The sequence below is a fragment of the Oryzias latipes genome, chromosome 19 (genome assembly GCF_002234675.1).
Source record: "Oryzias latipes chromosome 19, ASM223467v1".
In the NCBI taxonomy this organism is placed as follows: Eukaryota; Metazoa; Chordata; class Actinopteri; order Beloniformes; family Adrianichthyidae; genus Oryzias; species Oryzias latipes.
In genome coordinates this window covers 21,066,063-21,084,149 of record NC_019877.2, presented here as the reverse complement: position 1 = coordinate 21,084,149, position 18,087 = coordinate 21,066,063, and the positions used below count along the sequence as shown (strand labels likewise).

Sequence of the window (18,087 nt, the reverse complement as noted above, 5' to 3'; positions counted from 1 at the left end):
CGCTGCAAGTCGACACCATAAGCCAAAATATCCTGATCAGATCAATAGTCAGATTAAAATTCAACCGTGTACTTTTTCAGATTATAACAAACGTTCACATGGGTCACACTTTCGGCCGGACTAAATCATTCACACATGCGCAGTAGTGTTTGAAATACTGGAAGAGGAAAAGATTTCCGTCGAGCGGCTACATACATAGACTTGTCAGCTCCGTAATATACGAGATGATCCTCTAAACGTGCTTTTATTAATGTTACGGTAATTATGAAACTAAAATCTGCATCTTGGCTGCACGTAAATATGTGGAAACAACATCAGCCTTTATTTTGTCGGGACACGACTGGAAACACAAATCCACGTAATTGTTAGAACAGTTTCTAAGGACCAAGCGGCATTTCATCTACACACCGCTCCAAAGCCGCTGTGGGAGCTGACGGTCCGAGCTCTGCCCGGACAGACACTTTTATCGGTTCGCCTGAGTTCGGTAGCTCGTTCACCTAGAGCTGCGAGACGGATCGCAGTCCGAAGTCTCCCACACATGGCGCACACGTTACAAAGCATCCTCCCTTCCCCTCAAACACAAGGCTGCTCTGAGACACGGTCGCTCGCTCCACCGGTCCACTTGACTAATCAAGTGCAGGAGGAGTATATCATAAAAACTACCCCCCGTCGTCCATCCCGATGGTTTACTGCAAACATCGTCAACTGCCAATTTAAGGGACATCGCCCAACCCTAGTTATAACGCACATTTTTCTCCCTACATTAGGAATAAAGCATTGAATATTTCATATAAAAGATAAACTCTAAATTGATTTTTATGACCGCATTCATGAAAGGGTAAGGAAGTGAACAGAAATGAAAATATTCTCTGGAATTTCCATTAAAAGAAAGGAGCAAGGCTGTTGCAGCAGCAGTTTCACAGATTTCAGTGAAGCTGTGAGTCCATGAGACCTGCAGCCATCCTCAAAACCTCATGAAGACTCTGCATTTTAGCAGGCCAACTTCAAACAATGTCATTTTCTGGAATTTTTTGGACTGTCAGATGGTATGCCAAATAAATCATGCATTTCTGATGAGAAAGGAAACATTTCAAGTTTCAGGTGAGCTGCCAGGTCTCCTCTGATTGGTTAACTTCTCTAGACAGGGGGCGGTAGATCTGGACATCAGCATTCATCCAGACTGACAGAAGAACAAATGCATGAAAACATTCAAGACACAGTCTATAAATATAAGATCAGAATTGGCATTTACAAGGCCTCCAACAAGTGAAACAGTGTTGGATGTTGGATGTGGTCACAAGGCCACAAGCTTCGGGTGATCCGGCGATCTGTCATAACAACAAACTCCAAACAGTGAGTCCGCGTGTGATTGGTCTGGCTGTTTACACAGTCAAACGTAGCTGGATGTGCACATCCCTGAAACATTTCCATACTTGAGATGAACGACAATAGAAGCATAAAGTCTCTGTTTGTTTCTGGTAGGTCTTTATTGCAGAGTGGTGTCTAGATTTGAATTTACGGCGTAAATTCAGCATCAGAGTTGGTTCTAGACGGTAGACGGCAGTTCTGCTGTCTCCAGTTGCGTTAATGTTTGTGAGCAGCTTCAGGATGGTTGTTTGCCTCCTTTAGATCAGTTTTCCTGGGCAACACAGTTAGTCCAGTCGTGCAGCCGGCTCCCTCGGGGTCTCATCTGGATTGGTTGGGAGGTGACGGGGTGGGAGAGGCAGTCCGCTGGTGAGGGTCTGAGGCGCTCTCATTTGCTCTCAGTCTGTCCTGACAACAAGATCAGCTGCTTCACAGCCCGGAAGGACTCACTGGATCCTGCAGATCAGTCACAAAGGAGCCCAACACACCAGCGTGCACTGGGATTGACTGCAGAAAGAAGATTTGCTGGGATTACAAGAAAAGGGACCTGTCAGATTACAGCGATGCATGACGGGCCTGCAGAGGTGTGACGTCCCGCGCAGCCAGGAAATGTGAAACCAGAATCATGCCAAAGCCGCTGCCAGCCCGGCACAAACTGCTGCTCACACTCCTGTCTGCTGCCCTCAGCCAGCAGGTACTTTCTGACCTTTAACCTTCATCGGTGTAGGCTCTGAGGCATCTCCATCAGAGTTTACAGTGACATTTTTTCATGGTTTTACATTAAATATGAAATTAGAAATGTAATTTTACTGTGTTGTTTGATAACTTCTACAAAAAAAGAAAACAAATGACTGAAAAACTGCATGAGAGATAAAAATAAGATTTAGGAGTTTTTAGCAGATTAACCTCGGAGGATAAATACATTTGGAAGATCAATCCAGGAGGACACTTATTGGCTTTAAGAGGCATTTTTAAAATTTTGTGTTTAATCTTGATAGAAGAGCTGCTGACGGCATGCAGAACAGACAGAGACGTTTCAGACATAAAGAAAAGGTTTCAATCGTTCAGCAGGAACTCACAGCAGAGTCATGGTGGGATTAGATAGGGAGGTGTGTTTGCATCGCTGTCAGAGAGACACTAATGAAGTGAGCTCAGATGACAAACTGACTCCCGATGAAACACTCCCACCGACTGGTTGAAGGCGGTTCTGCACTATGCGATGCCGGGTGAAGAGGACGTTGCTCAGCTCACGATTAAACCTGCATAAGGAAAAGTATCAATGAACAGGAGATGTTTCAGTGCTGACATGATCAAACCTTTTCCATCATTGAGAGATATATAACTACAGTAAAGTGAACTTAAATGCTGGTCCAGGTCTGCGGCTGCAGCCTGACACCACTCTGTCACTGCAGCAGGTGGCACATGGCAATCTTTTTGCACTGAAGTGATGCTGTTTATCTGCTGCATGACCTCCACAGTATGCAAACAATAATAAGCAAAGCTGCTCTGCAGAAAAGTCCAACAGGAGATTTGCAAGAAATGAACCTCTTTATGGTTCTGATATAACGACTAGTTTGTGGTGTTAACCCCTTCATGCCGGAATTAATTTCCGATTACATAAAATTATTCGGCTAAATGCTAACTTAATTAAAGTCCTGGATTAAAAGGTGTATTAGGGACATTTGGTGTGAAGGGGGTAAAACCTAACTTTAATATTAGATACCATTTTTTACCTTTTCAAACCTTTTAAACGTCTCATCATTAGGGTTTGATTTTACAAGTATTGCCCTTTGATCAATATTTTAAGTTTCTAGAGATGCTTACAAAAAAGTAGCTGCAACCAAGAACTCTCTTGGTTTTTCCACTTAAAAAGCTGAGAAACGTCTGTAATCTTCATCACAGGTACATTTTAACTGTAAGACAAAGAATGGACAAAACAAAAAATCTGGGAAATTAGATGATCGAAGAATTTAAGTGTATAATGTGCAGAATGTGAATATTTATCTCCTACAAACAAACAAGAATTCTGTCCTCACACCTGTTTTTTAAGACGTTCCACCATCTTTCACTTGTTACCTGGATCAATGTCACCTGTTTGAACTGGTTGTCTGTGTAAAAGACACCTGTTTACACCCTTAAACACACCGTAACATCTCCACCATGACCAAGACCAAAGAGCTGTCTAAGGACACCAGAGACAAAATTGTACACCAGGACCACATAGAGAAGTGATCAATGACATGAAAAGAGCTGGGACCACAGTAATAGAGGTTCCTATGGTAACACAAATGTTGTCATGGGATCAACTCCTCCTGTATTTTTCTTAAAAGGGGACGGAACAACTGATCTGTTTGAAAGAATTGATGAATGGGATCATGTATGATGGGATTCTTGGAAAAAAAAACTCCTTCCATCAGTGAGAACATAGAGGATGAAACATGGCTGGATCTTCCAGCAGGATAATGACCCCGAACACATCACCCGGGCAACAAAGGAGTGGCAATGTAACAAAACATTTCAAGACTCTGGAGTGTTCTAGCCAGTCTCTTAAACTCAATCCAATAAAGAATCTGTGGAGAAACTTAAAAAGTTCTTGCTGTCGAGCAACAACCCCAGAAAATCACAGCTCTTGAGAAGATCTGCATGGAAGAATGGACCAAAATAGCAGCTATGGCACGTGTCAAACTCAGGCCCCCAGTTTGATTATAATTGGCCCGCGAGATCATATCAAATGTGAATTAGAGCTGGTCCGCGGTATATACTGTACCGCTAATACTCCAAATCACACAATGCATTGCTAGTATGTTAGCGCCCAGTCGAAACCGGCAAGTGCTCCTTTTTTCTGTTGACAGTCACTGGCAGCCATGCTCCAGTCACATCGGACCAATTAATTTCCCCCTCCTGTTACGGGGGTAATGGGAAGTACCCAGGCGCAGAGAGGAGAGGAGGCAGGAGGATGCAGGGAATAGGGTTTTATAACATAAACTAAAGACAAAAACAAAACCACTGCATACGGAAGGCTAGAATCTCGAAACACTACAAAAGCACTCAGCTCGAAAAACCGGGGAAGAACACAATATGGACCAGCACAGGAGGAAGGGAAAGACAGCACTTAAATACATACAAGGCAACAAGACACAGGTGGAAACACTCAGGACTGATGGGGCAAGGTAAAACTCGAAACAACAACAAAACAGGAAATACTACAAAATAAAACAGGAAATCCAGGAACAAAACACAAAGGAACTGAAACCGTTACACCTCCACAAAAAGGGCCAAATGAAATGGACAACAAGAGCTTTGAAGACAGGCGGGAGGCAGATTATCTGTTCACGAATATAAAGGACAGACCTGTTTGTTTTGTGTGCGGAGCTAACGTGACTGTAACAAAAGAATATAACATAAGAAGACACTATGTGAAAAGGTTAAACATTACATATCAGTTGCAGTTAGTTTTTCAATAAATATTGATTTTGACCTGTGACTTTACTGCACAGCTTAATTTTGGCCCAATATGAATTTAAGTTTGCCCCCCCGTGAGCTACAGTGAGTTTAAACCTGGTTAACACCTTTCACATCTGTCACTTACAACCAGTATTATAAATTATTGAAGTCAACTTGAAATTGACCAATAACACTTATTTTCTGCACCGTTACAGAATTACATTCTTTAAAAATCAAACAATGGAAATTATTGATTCTTTTCTTTACATTCTGTCTCTCAGAGTGTTTTTATAAAGAACATTACAGACCAAACTCATAGTTTAAATTGGAACAAACTTTTAGAATCAGTGTAAATATTGTCTCTTGAATCCATTTCAGTCCAGTTGTTCTTTTTGTGGCTTGAATTCCTCAGTACTGAGACTTAAACTTGCAGCATCTTTTCTGTCTGTGCTCCAATGTCTCCACACAGACGATGGGCTCATTGCTGGAGAATGTCATTTCCCAGCGGGCCGAGTACTGGGAGAACTGCAACAGAACCCTGTCTGCCGCTCATCCAAACCACGGTGAGCTTCTGTAGACATTTTACCTACTTGACATCAGATCCTCTTAAAAAAAAGGTTCAGACCTGATGTGGTTTTTTTTTTTCTGCAGGAAACTTCTGTAAGGGAGCGTTTGACATGTTTGTGTGCTGGCCCCATTCGGCTCCTGGAAATGTGTCGGTCCCCTGTCCTTCCTTCTTACCCTGGATCACTGAGGGTATCTTTACTCAATTATCCTTCAAAGCAAACCCAGCAGTGTGATCAGTTCATGCTTTACTTGTTCTGTCAGATTGTTTACTTTTGACCCAAACAGCTGCATGCTCTAAAGAGGAGGAACCGTGAAATGAAACAGCTTCAGACTTCAAACTGTTTATGTTCAGACCAATGTAAGCATGACTTTGGCCCGACTGTTTCATCCAGTAAATCAGTGCTGAGACTGAAGGAAGGCCTCTGCTCTCCTGGACATTTCACTTCTAATTTGCTCCTTCTAACATTCCCCTATTGTCATCAGTGCATTTGTTTAATTTCATTTGCCTCATCAAGCCACTGGACAGACTGCGTGACGCTTCAAGCTGATCAAAACTGTTTTAAAAAGATTCAATAAATTCAATCTTTTTCAGTAGAATTTAACCCAAATGTGGAATTTGGATTTGGTGGTAAAATGTTAAAAGGCAGATTCATTAAAACTAGAAAATAGATGTTATTTTATTTTATTATTATAATCTTAAAACCCCACTTCAATAATCTTTTGATCTATTTTCAAAGTGTTTCCAGTGGTCTTTTAATTACGATTATCCAGTTTTTAGCCTAAATCAAAAATGTGTGATGTTTTGAAAATAGTTTCTGCAAATCGGCAGGAGTTCATTAGAAATTCACCTTTGATTTGTGGATGGGGCAACCCCGCCCCCTTTACCCTCCCCACTGCTGGGAGCTTGAAGCTGTGTCTCATATTTTAATTTTTTTCATCTGCCCCTCATTCACAGAAGTTCAATTTTAAACTCGATTTTCTTCATAAATGTCCTGAATCATCAGAAAAATGTTACTAAAACATGTTAAAAAACAATTTTCTTTGGAGTGAGTCTTAAAAGATTAAGAATTTAGCCCTAATTAAAAGAAAACTTGTTTTTGGCATTAAAACAAGTGGGAGTTTGGACAAAAAAACACATTTGGATTTAAAAAACTTTAGACCAAACATTTAAAAAAATATAATATTACAGAAATACACATAAAAGCAGAGAGAGGAGTCAGGGAAAGAAAATGAAATCTGATGGGAGAAAGGTTAAACTGAAGTTTTTTAAGATGTGGTTTGGTGGGCATACAAGCATCGTCTGGATTTCGGATATCTGCTGTTTCCCCATCCTGCAGCTGAAGCTCACATAAAAAACCGCCTCATGGATTTCTGATGGTAAAGTGCATTAGCTTCGCAGCATAATGAGAAGCTGAGGGTCACAGCGCCCTCTGCTGGAGAATGGGTTTCAGTTATCTGGAGTAAAAAAATCCAATGGAATGCATCTGTAAGGACAAATCTATTTTGTTGTTTTCTTTGTGTCGACCAGTTTTCTCTGTATTACCTTGAGTTAAAAAAAACATATTTTTTAAAGCCTATTTATAGTGAAAAATGCTTGGCCGCCTTAAAAAAGCTTTCAGACTGGTGAAACCATATTTCAGGACCCTGATCGATGAAGTGATGTCATCTGTGTTTTGCCCCCTTTCGTCTTCTTTCCTTCTGCTTGGACAATGCGTTGGGATTCCTTTCTCGACTGCAGGCAGCTCCAGGAAAGCTTATCGGGAGTGTTTAGAAAATGGGAGCTGGAGACGCAGAGAGAACTCCTCCGAGCCGTGGAGGGATGACTCCGAGTGTGTGGAGGAGCAGTATTTTAAAGACACGGTGAGCTGTTTAAAAAAAAAGCTCATTTTTGCAGCAATAGAACTGACTGTGTTGGCCTAACAGATGTAAGTGGAAAAATATTTGTTTCCAGGAGGAGGAAAAGCTTCGGCACAACGCCCTCAGGCTGATCTCTGTCGCTGGATATTCACTGTCGCTCTTCTCCCTGTCGCTTGCCACTCTGGTCATGGGCGTGCTGAGGTCAGTTCTCAGGTGAAAGGTCGAGCAGGTTTCTTTTTACTGAACTACTCAAATCAAGTAATACAAACACTTGCTGAGCAAAACTCTTGAAAAACAACACTTAAACTGTTTACACACAGTTATTGCAAGCCTAACACATTTTGACTGGGAGAAAAGCAGCTTTGTGCTGATATGCAACCCTTTACTACAGTAAAATAGATTTTTCTCTACTTCAGAATCTGTTAAACTTTTAACTGCACCCTTTATTACACACACCCCTTACGCCTCAACAAGATACAATCCAACACACACAAGCAAACAACACATACCTTACACAAAAAAGGTGGGACCTCTGATCATCTGTCCCCTACCCCAATGCTTGGTGGGGGAAACCAGGTCCTCAGCAACTGGGGCTGTGTCCCTTGGGTGCTGGCTTCCCGGGCCGGCGGACCCTTCTCCACGCAGGCAGAGGGATCCCTGAGTTCTCTGATGGGACCGTGAACCGGGGATCATATCACATCTTAGCTGGGGGGTGTCCGTATCCCTGTATCAATCCTTGTACCAATCCTTGCCCTCGACTGTTAGCCCCTTCCAAAATTCCAACTGTGGGTGAACCTGGTTGGGCAGTATTTACCACGCTGCTTAGGGACCCCCATCTCGCCTTGGTGATGTGGGGGTCCTTATGGGCGGAAGTGGCCTTGCTCTCTTCCTGACCTACCCGGGGATGGGAGAGTGGTTGCCTGGAGCATGGGGTGGGTCTCCCTTGGGGGGCCACAGCTTGTGCCTGGGATTGGGGAGGGAGGATACCCAGAACTCCCGGGTGGTGGTGGGCAGCTCATCTGGGGCTGGGGGGGGGGCTCTCTGGTGGGGCGGAGGACTATCCTCTTGGTTGGCTGGGGCCTGCACTCTCCTTGCTCCTGTAACTCCCTGCTCTTTGGCGTTGGAGGTCCCTGTGGCGGTCCTGCTAGCCCTGATCTGGGTGTCTAGCTGGATTGCCTGATGGGCACTATCCCTCTATCTGCTATACCATGCCGGTGTCGGGGGGGCCCTGCCTATCACTACCGCTCCGGCAGGGGTCTTGGTGTGGGGACGGCGGGCACTCTCCCTCTTTCTGCAATCCATCATCCACCTCAGCAGAACATAAACACCCACCTCAGCACAGGTGTCAGCTCACCTTTGCACAACAGTGTGTGATAGAAATGCTTTACATGCGTTGGTTTGTGTGCACATGTGTGTGTAAACTGTAGTTGTGCTACAGCTGTACATGTTGACATGATTGTATGTGAAGGTTTTTGTAGCAAGCAGGTATGTTTGTAACACTTGTGTATATCCGTGGATAGGCCCCGCCTCTTTTAACTAAAATTTACACCAGACAGGAAAGATGATAATTCTCCAGCATCTTGTTGCTTTATGATTGTACCCCCCCCCCCCCCACCTCTGTGATCATCCTCTAGATTTCCTTAACTCCCCTTTTCTTCTGTGCCCTTACCCCCAGTCTCCAACATCCCTCCCTTCTTTCCTTTTCTTCTTTTCTGTCCGGTCCAACAAAAAAAAGGATACAAATGTAATTGATATCAATCAAGTTTAGACTAAATTACAAAAGGAGTTCGTGCAAATATACATCTACCCTGTGTCCGAATTCCCGCCCTAAACCTTGTGTAGTGCACTGTATAGTGCGTTTGCCATTTTCTAGTGCCCTGGAAGTTTCCCAGAAGTCTCTGCGAAAAACCAGTGTGCATCGATGCTCACTATCAGCGAATATAGACCAAAATGCATTGCATCGGAACAATTTATCCCCAAAAAAATGTATTTAAATTTGTTATTTTAATAAATGATCAAAGTTTTTATCTTTTGAAGACAGTGGACTCATAAATAATCGTCGCAAAACGCTCATGTTGATGAGATTTTAACTTTGTGAAATCAATGACGTCATGTCCGCTGTTTAAAAAAAAAGTAGTGAGCGTGGTGTCTGAATTGCTTTTAAAATTCAGGGCACTACATAGTTCCACACCATATAGTTTTTAGAAGTCAGGGGTTAGGGTGGGAACAACCCTAGTGTTTCAAATGATCCAGAACCTGCTGTTGTAACAGTAAAGTATGTCCAACACAAGAGGCCTTCAGCTCCTGTCTGAGCTGTTGGACAGCACAGGTTAAAAAAACAAAAGAGCATTAAGCAGTTGAAGATTTACAGCAAGAATGTCAACACTGGAACCAAAGCTAAGCTCCAGTTTGAAAGGGTTTAAGATACTTATTCTGAAGCAACTTATCTTATAACCCAGCATTAAGTTTTGCATTGGTTGGAAATGGTCATGTTCAAAAAACAAAACAGAACACGAAATGGATTGGAATGAACAGTGACATATTTACATAAGTATTACAGTATTTATATAATTGAATCAAAGCAGAACCTGTTTGCTTCTTAGAAGACTGAAAGGGGAAAGTTGCCTCTACATTAAAAACACAACAAAAACACAGTGTTTCTACATCTAAGCAGCACAGCAGATACATTTAGGAATTTCACAAAGTGAATCTCACAATTCAACACATCTGTGCTCCACTCCTGACTGAATTTGCTGGAGAGATTCTCCCTGATATTTTTTAAATGGCCAAGATGATTAATGCTCTGGGATAAAGAATGAAGTTGCAAAAGGCAAAACGGGAAGCTGATCCGTCGCAGAAACCTCAGAGTCTTGTTTAATTTCATCATCTATGATGAAATGCTTCTTCAGTGATGCTTCTAAAGTTGCGTTGGAGGAGCGGATCAATACCCTTCTGCTGTATCTGCTTACCAGGAAGCTCCACTGCACCAGAAACTTCATCCACATGAATTTGTTTGTGTCGTTCATCCTGAGAGCTGTGGCTGTCATGTCCAAAGAAATCATCCTGCACGTCATGTATTCAAACCTGCCTAAAGACGATCCTGGGTGGAACACCTATTCCAGCTCCCCGGTACGCTCATCCCCGTCTCCTTTTTCACAATACTCGTTGTTACCTGCTTTCTTCATTATTATAACTTTCACATAGATTGCAGTGATGTGCAAATTCTCCAAAGTGTGCCTGGAGTATTTCGTGGCCTGCAACTACTTCTGGCTGCTGGTAGAAGCCATTTTCCTTCACACACTGCTCTTCACGGCTGTGCTGACCAAGAGGCGTCTGCTGAAGAAGTACATGATGCTGGGATGGGGTGAGTCTGAGCAGATAACGGCATGATCAAAGATTCACTTCAAGGCTGAGAGTAAACGGATTTGGTTGGGTTTGCTGATTTTCAGGAACTCCTGTCCTGTTTGTGACGCCATGGACTGTGCTTAAAATCCTGTACGAGAACACAGGGTAAGTGCACGAGCGCATGGATTTGTAGCTGATGTAAATGTCTTCTGGGCATGGTAAAGTGGTAAAGAAACTTCTTTTGGTCCCAAGATGCTGGCTGATCATGAACCGGTGGTTCTGGTGGATCATCAGGGGTCCGATCACGTTCTCCGTGCTGGTAGGAGAAGCTCCTTCACTGTAATCCACAGTCTTCTGGAAATGTCAGATGCGCAGTGAACTGCAGCTGATTTCACGCTGAGTTTCACCGCTCTGGTCTTGTGCAGACATGTGACCATGTGATGAAGCCACAGGCTGTCACGGACGCTCTGTGGGATCAGTATATGTTTGCTGGGACTTCAGCTGCTGCTCGTTTAAAGAGCTGCATTAAGTTGTGCGAAAATTCTGTTCAGATGATGACCAGGCGGTGATCTGCAGTAGAAAATCTCCTGCACAAAATTAAGTTCTCAACCCAGGTTTTCTCAGAGTTCAGCTATGATTTGGATCAAGTGTGTTTGAGCAGGAAATTATTACACGCAGGATGGGGAATCTCACAGGAAAAGCAACTCATGTCATGAATCCGGTCTTCAATTATTGGGCTCTGCTAAATATGAAAAAGAAACTGCTCCCAGAGAGGGTCCAGTTTACCTGTTGATTCATGGACAAACTGCTTCACTGAGGCAGCCTGAAATGGAATGAAGGAAAACTTTCGGACAGAGGTTGATGTGCAGTGCTGGGACAAAAGGAGGAACTTTCTGTGTTGGTTCCATCACACATGGAGACAAACTAAGACATCACTTTAGAAAAGAGTCAGACATGGAGGCAGATATGTGATCATGTGGGACTAAATGTTGTCCAATAGCTCATATGAACCCCTAGTTCTGCACCTCTGAATGGATTAACATCATGGTGTTGGAGTTTTTTAGTCATTCTGGCACTAAATTTGACTAAGATTCTCTTTCATTTCTCTTTCATTACCGTTATCATGAATTTTTCCGACTGTTGGAGGCCTGACAAGGCTCTTTTCTTCCAGGTCAAAGACATTGGAAATAACATTTTGGCCACAAAGTTCTCTGAACAGTCCATTCTTACATCCGGTGTTTCTCACCCACATTTTTTCTGTGCTGCAAGTCACTAAAATAAAACAAGGGATGCTTACTCAAATTTCAGTTTCTGAAAATTGGAACAATGACTGATGCTGTTGTCCATTTAGGAAATATGACAACGTAAGTCTCAGTCTTGGATTCATAATGACTTTTAAAGAAGAGGAAGATCTCTGTGTAGATCTCATCAAAGGGTATCAAGACCACACCAGAAGCTGTTCTAGTCTTCCCATTACATAAGAGTTCTACTTGTATAAATAGATTTTTTTCCATATTATATGAGAACAATGTGTTTTTTTTTCCTTTGGTCGTCTTGGTGTGGGGCTAATTTGTCTTTTTTGCCTTAAAGAACACACGTGCAGTTTGGTTGTTGTGATTTAAGACTTCTTAACACTTTTCCTGTGGATTTCATCTCTTATGGTGTGTGTTTTCAGATCATTTTCTTCATCTTCATAAAGATCCTGATGCTGCTGCTGTCCAAGCTGAAAGCAGATCAGGTCAAATTTACAGACTACAGATACAGGTGATGAGAAGCTGCCACTGGCTGAGAAAACACTCCTGTTTCCACATTTAAGGCCTGAAATGGTTCTCCAAATGTTCGTCAATATGTTTCTGTCACACTCCTAAGCTCTTACCATAGAGGAAGGGTCTCTTTTTTGTCTCATACACCATCAATATAAAGAGTTTTGTGTCCGGCAGTCTGGCTAGAGCAACGCTGGTTCTGATTCCTCTGCTGGGGATCCATGAGGTGGTATTTACGATTCTGGTGGATGAGTGTGTGGAGGGCAGCAGCCGCTACGCTCGCAACTTCATCAACCTCACCCTCAGCTCCTTCCAGGTAGCCTGATGAAAGTCCCAAATGCTGATGTGTGCACATGATCGGCCCCTGACCACGGCTCTGGTGCCTTTTCAGGGCTTTCTGGTTGCTGTGCTGTACTGTTTCGCCAATGGAGAGGTACGCTTCTGTGGACCGTCCCCGAATTTGAAGGATGATGCACTGTTTTCAGCAATCAATGAAAACCTTTCTTTTTCTTTAAATTAATATAAAAAATATTATATATGTAGGTCCAAGGTGAGGTGAAAAAGCGATGGCAGCTTTTCTTGTTCAATAACCACTTCAACGTCAGAGGCTGTTTGGGGGGAGCGCCCCTTAAGCAGCTGTGGAAGAGCACTCGCGGGCAGAACCCTCAAACCTCCCAGCAGTGCGACTCCAGCGATGAAGGCGGGCCCCCCATGGCAGCTGCTCACCTGCTCCAGGTGTCGGCGCACAGAGGAGGCCGGGCGCTCGGCCTGTCCGAGGTCAGGGCTCACGGGCTGAGGAGCTACGACAACCCGGGGCTGGACTTCCTCACCAGGAAGAGTCTGTCCAGCAGCGACGGGGAAATTACGACAGGGGAGACCATGGAGGAGATCCTGGAGGAGAGCCAATTCTGAGGTGGGACGGCCCAAAGTACATGTATGGTTAAAAAATTATACAGCTGCAGCTGTTGTGTAAAAGTAAAGTCACAGAATCACAAAATGTGAAAAGATGAAGACAAAGAAATGGAAGCAAACGCATTGATAGTGATAAAGAAAAAAATCATATAAAATTAAAAAACAAAATGAGATTTCTATCCAATTTCAATTGAATCCATTGTCTACAAAAAGATGCTTCAAGTAGTCCCAGAAAAAAAATACTATCTTGAGTCAAATTTATTTATATAAAAGCTCACATATTTGCTAACCTTTCCCATTATTTAAATTTTTCTTGAACTTTGGAGAAGATGAAAGATTTGAAATGATCTGAACCGGGATCTTTTCAAAGTTTCCAGACCTTCAGGGTCTCTAAATGGATAAAAGAGCGTCAGACGTTGGAGATGACGTCACAGATTTTCTCTGCCTTGTTTAAAGTTTTGTGTTTCCTCTCCTGTAAATAAACTCTAAGGGTAAAACTCCATTAGATAAAGGGGCTTTATTAAGAGGTCATTGGTGATTGTGTGATGAATGTTGTGTATTCCTGAAATAGATAATCTGTACATTTCATGATAGTGTTGTAAAGGAAAGCGTTTTGTATATTTTGCATTTTTGTCACTACATTTATGCACTTTTGAAAATAACAAAATCCTGATTTTTACTGCCTTGTGAAAAAGTACAAGCATTCCTCATGATATGTTGACCATATAAATGTCAGCACAGGTATAAGTGCGACTATAATATAAATATTTGTCTCATTGTGTATAATGCTGTGTATAAACTGTTCAGCAGGTTTTATATTTTCCTTTTTTTTCCTACTTCTGTGAACCTTAAATGTTTGAAACGCACAAATTAAACTATTAAATGTTTTCAGACTCGCAATGTGTACAAAAAAAACCTTTACATCTGACATGAAGTGTCTCATTTCTGCCCTGCAGCTCATAGATTACATAGATATCAAGATTCTGGTTTTACACGCATGAATTTCTGAATTTGTGATGTTGTCTGTTGACCACGACTTCACACTTCAGTTCCAGCAGCTGCTTTGATCCTTCAGAATGATGGAAGATGTTTCCAAAAAAGTTGACTTCTAGATGACCCAGAACGAACACATCCTGAAAGCACTAGTGCTGTGGAGAAGGCTCTTTATTACCAATGCATTTATTCATACGACAGCGTAAAGACAACCTGTAGAGCAGAGGGGATATGTGGTAAGGAATCTGTCATTAAGAAACGTATTCATAAAGCTAAAGTTGTGCAAAAATTAATCATTTCTGCAAAGAAACTATATTTTTTCTTTGTTTTGAATATGACTCTTGCAAAGTCTTGAAAACAAAATTTCCCCTGTTAACAAACTGTCAAAACTACATCATGTTCACTTCACCACTGGAGAACTTGGTTTCCACATTGGAAAATTGAAAGTGTTAAAAAATGCGTCGTGGTGCTTACTGGGATAGCTCATACTTTGATTTCGATTCGGAACAACAGTGGACTTAGTGGACATTTGTGAGCCAAAGGCAGCTTTCTTATGACTTTGCATCGATTTCACAGCTTCCTGTAAGGTATGAGATTAAATAAGGTCCCCAAAACCACCCCTTAAACACTGAGAAGACTTGATTTGATTTGATTTGAAATGGTTTATTTCAAGTAATCAAATGGGAATAATACACAAAAACAATACAATCATCAGTTATACATTCGTAGAATAGCTAATCAAACTTAATTAGACATAAAATTAAATATTGCTTGAAAGGGATTGGAAGGAAGTGAACTTATATAATCCCACCCCTGTTCTACTGTAACCATTTTATTACATGATTTATCAATATCCGGTTCCTAGAAAGCATATGACAAAGATGAATTACTTAAATTATTTTGTAAAAAATAACTTTTAGAAATCAACATGGCAATAAAGTATCCAAAATATATGCAGATTACTTATAAAAGTAATTGATATGATTAAAAAATAATACTATCAGTAAAATAGACAAAACACTGTTTCAGGAATTTTCATAGAAAAATTTGGTCAAGTATCAAAAGTTAAAATGTACAAAATTATGTTTCATTAGGAAAAAATCATTAATCAGTTTATCAATTTTTTTGAAGCAAATGAAGTAATATCATTAAAAGTCAATCAATTTGACAATTTTCAATTAATTGATTAATCATTTCTTTTATTATTTTTTTGTATTTTTATTTATTTATTTTTTATTTTATTTTTTTTTTTTTATGATAAAGTAATGCTATGAAGCAAAATACAAAGCAAAAAGGGTCCATATTTTGTCGAAAGACCAAGGCTGGTATTTCTTCTTCTGCTGATTAACAGCCATTCTTCTCAGTTTAAACAGAGTTTCTAGTTCTCTTCGATGTTATGTCTGCAGACATTAGATAAAGGTCCATATCCTTCTTCAGCTGATATCAGCGGCGCCCAAGAGTTGAGGTCAAGTTGTCTGCAGGTCAGATCTTTGTTGATAATCAGATCACTTCGGACTTATGAAGAAAGTGTTGTATCCAAGCGTCATATTTCTTGAAATTATTTGTCTCTTTGATTTATTACTGCATGTTGGTTCAGACGACCGTAATCAAGCACTTCTCAGTCCTTCATGGTGTTCCCAACCAGAACCTTGGCCCGGTCCGGTGGACCGAGTGGTTTGATGATGAAACGCTTGACATTCGTCGTTGCAGACCAGAATCCCACACGTCACATCGTGACGAACAATGCTAATGATTGCGGTAAGGAGCGGTCACGGGTTCAAGCCCTTAATACAGAATAGTAAACTGCACTTGGCAGACGTAAAGTATGTTATAACCAACAATAAACAATCTTCTTAAAAAAATGAAAATTGCTGAATCACTTGAATAATAACTAATAATAACTACCTGTGATTACCCAGTTTTCCCGTTGTTTTCTATCCTTAAAACAAAGACAATCACCAAGTCATAATATGAGAATAGCTTGCTTAATTTGAGGTCTATTGAGCTATTTTGTTTGTTTCTGTGTTCAGAATTGGAGGCTGTATCATTTGTGGTCACCAACTTTTGTCTCTGGACCTTAGAAAATTGTGGCTTGTGGTCCCTACATATACATAGAGACCCAAAACATCAATTTAACTGCATGATCATGCGCATTGAACGTTAGTTATTGAATGAAAACAGAATTAATTTTTCTAGAACGTTTTTGATCCCCAGGCAGGAAAATTCCCTTGATACCATAGCTCTGCTAAATCAAAAAAAGAAAAAGTTATTAATAGCTATGTCCTGCTGTACTTTTTTGTTGTCAGGCAACAACAGCTGATTGTATCAACAATGCATTGACCTGGAAGTGGTGGGAAAAATAGTAATTTAGAATAAAAATAAAATAAATGAATAAAAAATTAAAAGTATATAAATAAAAATTAAAACAAAAAATAAGGGAAAAAAAGAGTAGCACACATCCCTCATATTAGTGCTACAGGGAATCAGGGCGACCCAAATGCAGGAACGAAGAGGCAAGTGGAGAAAGGAGAATGACTTAATGTCACAAAAGACACCACTCCAAACATAGCAACACATGCTATTAGCAAAGCCAAGCACATCAAGAACCAAACTGAAAACCACACTGTGACACATGGCACTGAAACACGGGAGCTTCAATGGAACACAACAAATTAACTAAAGTCCAGGCAGCTGTGCGCCACTTCAGGTATAGACAGGTGAAGGGACAGAGCCGTCCAGGAGCCGCAGCCAACCAGCACAAAAAAACAAAGGAGTGAGAACAAAAAACAAAAGGAAACTGACAGACTGGGTCAATTAGGTGCAAAAAAGTCAGTGTTTGTCATTAAAAGATGTGATAAACTGTCCGTGATCAGTCGCTCTGAAGTGGGGGAATCCCCATTTTGCTGGCCAGTTTATTACCGGGACAGGCAGGGTGGGTGCGCCTGCTCCAGCCTCTGGACAAGTCCTGATGCACCTTAGCCCAACAGTAGCCGTGACCCCGAAAGGGATACAATGGGTTAAGAAAATGGATGGAAAAAAGACATCAAGGATAAGTTGGAGCTAAAGTAGGCTAACTGGCAGACGACCGTAGCAATAGTTAAGAAGAAAAGAAAAACCAGAACAAGAAAGAAACCCCTAGGTTTCTAACTGTGGAATAAGAGGCAATAGATACGCCATTACAATTTGATCAGACAGAGCAGTTGTTACAGACTACCCAACAGTGGAGGACAAGTGCAGCCTCATTAGCTTCTGGAGACAAGCACATGAAAGAAAGAAGGGCTTGTTTTATTAGAAGAAGATGCTCTGGTGACTCTCACATGACATCCATGCTCAGATACGTGACCCACAAATGTCAGTCGGTCCAATGATCTCCACTCTTTCAGGTTGTCAAGTCAAAAAGTTCAACCTTAAACACTGGTATGGATATTTTCTGCATCTTTTGACACAAAAACTGAACTGGCTTTGGAAAAGCAGTTCACATCATTTTCCTGTCAAAAACTGTCCCTCATTTTCAGGTCACACAACTTTTCCAGAGACATTGCATCTTATAGATATTGTATCTGAATGATATTTTATCTGTGTGGTAGATATTTGTGTGATGCTCTGGGGGCTGCAGCTAGCCTAAGGCCAGGTTACCACAGACATACTCACCGTCAGAATGACCATGCGAAAAAGATTTGGAGTCTTCACTTCCTCTTTATATCTATCCTCTTGACCATCTTTCCTTTTATGGATTGAACCCTTTCTACTGCTTTGTCCCCCTTTGAGACTCTTGCATGTAACGTCTGGAAAAGGACTCATGATGTCCTCCTAAAGTCTACAGCTAAATCTGAAGCAGTAC

The 18,087-nt window shown here is 41.4% G+C and overlaps 1 protein-coding gene across 1 annotated transcript; it reads left to right on the top strand.

Moving 5' to 3' along the window:
* Positions 1-1,537: 1,537 nt before the first annotated feature.
* glp2r (glucagon like peptide 2 receptor) lies at positions 1,538-14,153 on the top strand. The gene is made up of 13 exons (XM_004080700.4): positions 1,538-2,059; positions 5,279-5,372; positions 5,461-5,565; positions 7,115-7,236; positions 7,328-7,434; positions 10,206-10,362; positions 10,438-10,597; positions 10,683-10,743; positions 10,831-10,897; positions 12,254-12,342; positions 12,519-12,657; positions 12,733-12,774; positions 12,885-14,153. The coding sequence occupies exons 1-13, from the start codon at positions 1,991-1,993 to the stop codon at positions 13,251-13,253; spliced, it is 1,581 nt and encodes a 526-aa protein (XP_004080748.2). The 5' UTR covers positions 1,538-1,990; the 3' UTR covers positions 13,254-14,153.
* Positions 14,154-18,087: the final 3,934 nt, after the last annotated feature.

Coding starts and splice junctions, on each gene's coding strand:
- glp2r (XM_004080700.4), top strand. CDS start 1,991: ATGCCAAAGCCGCTGCCAGCCCGGCACAAACTGCTGCTCACACTCCTG. Junction 10,598..10,682: donor GTACATGATGCTGGGATGGG/GTGAGTCTGAGC, acceptor GCTGATTTTCAG/GAACTCCTGTCCTGTTTGTG. Junction 10,744..10,830: donor ATCCTGTACGAGAACACAGG/GTAAGTGCACGA, acceptor TTTGGTCCCAAG/ATGCTGGCTGATCATGAACC.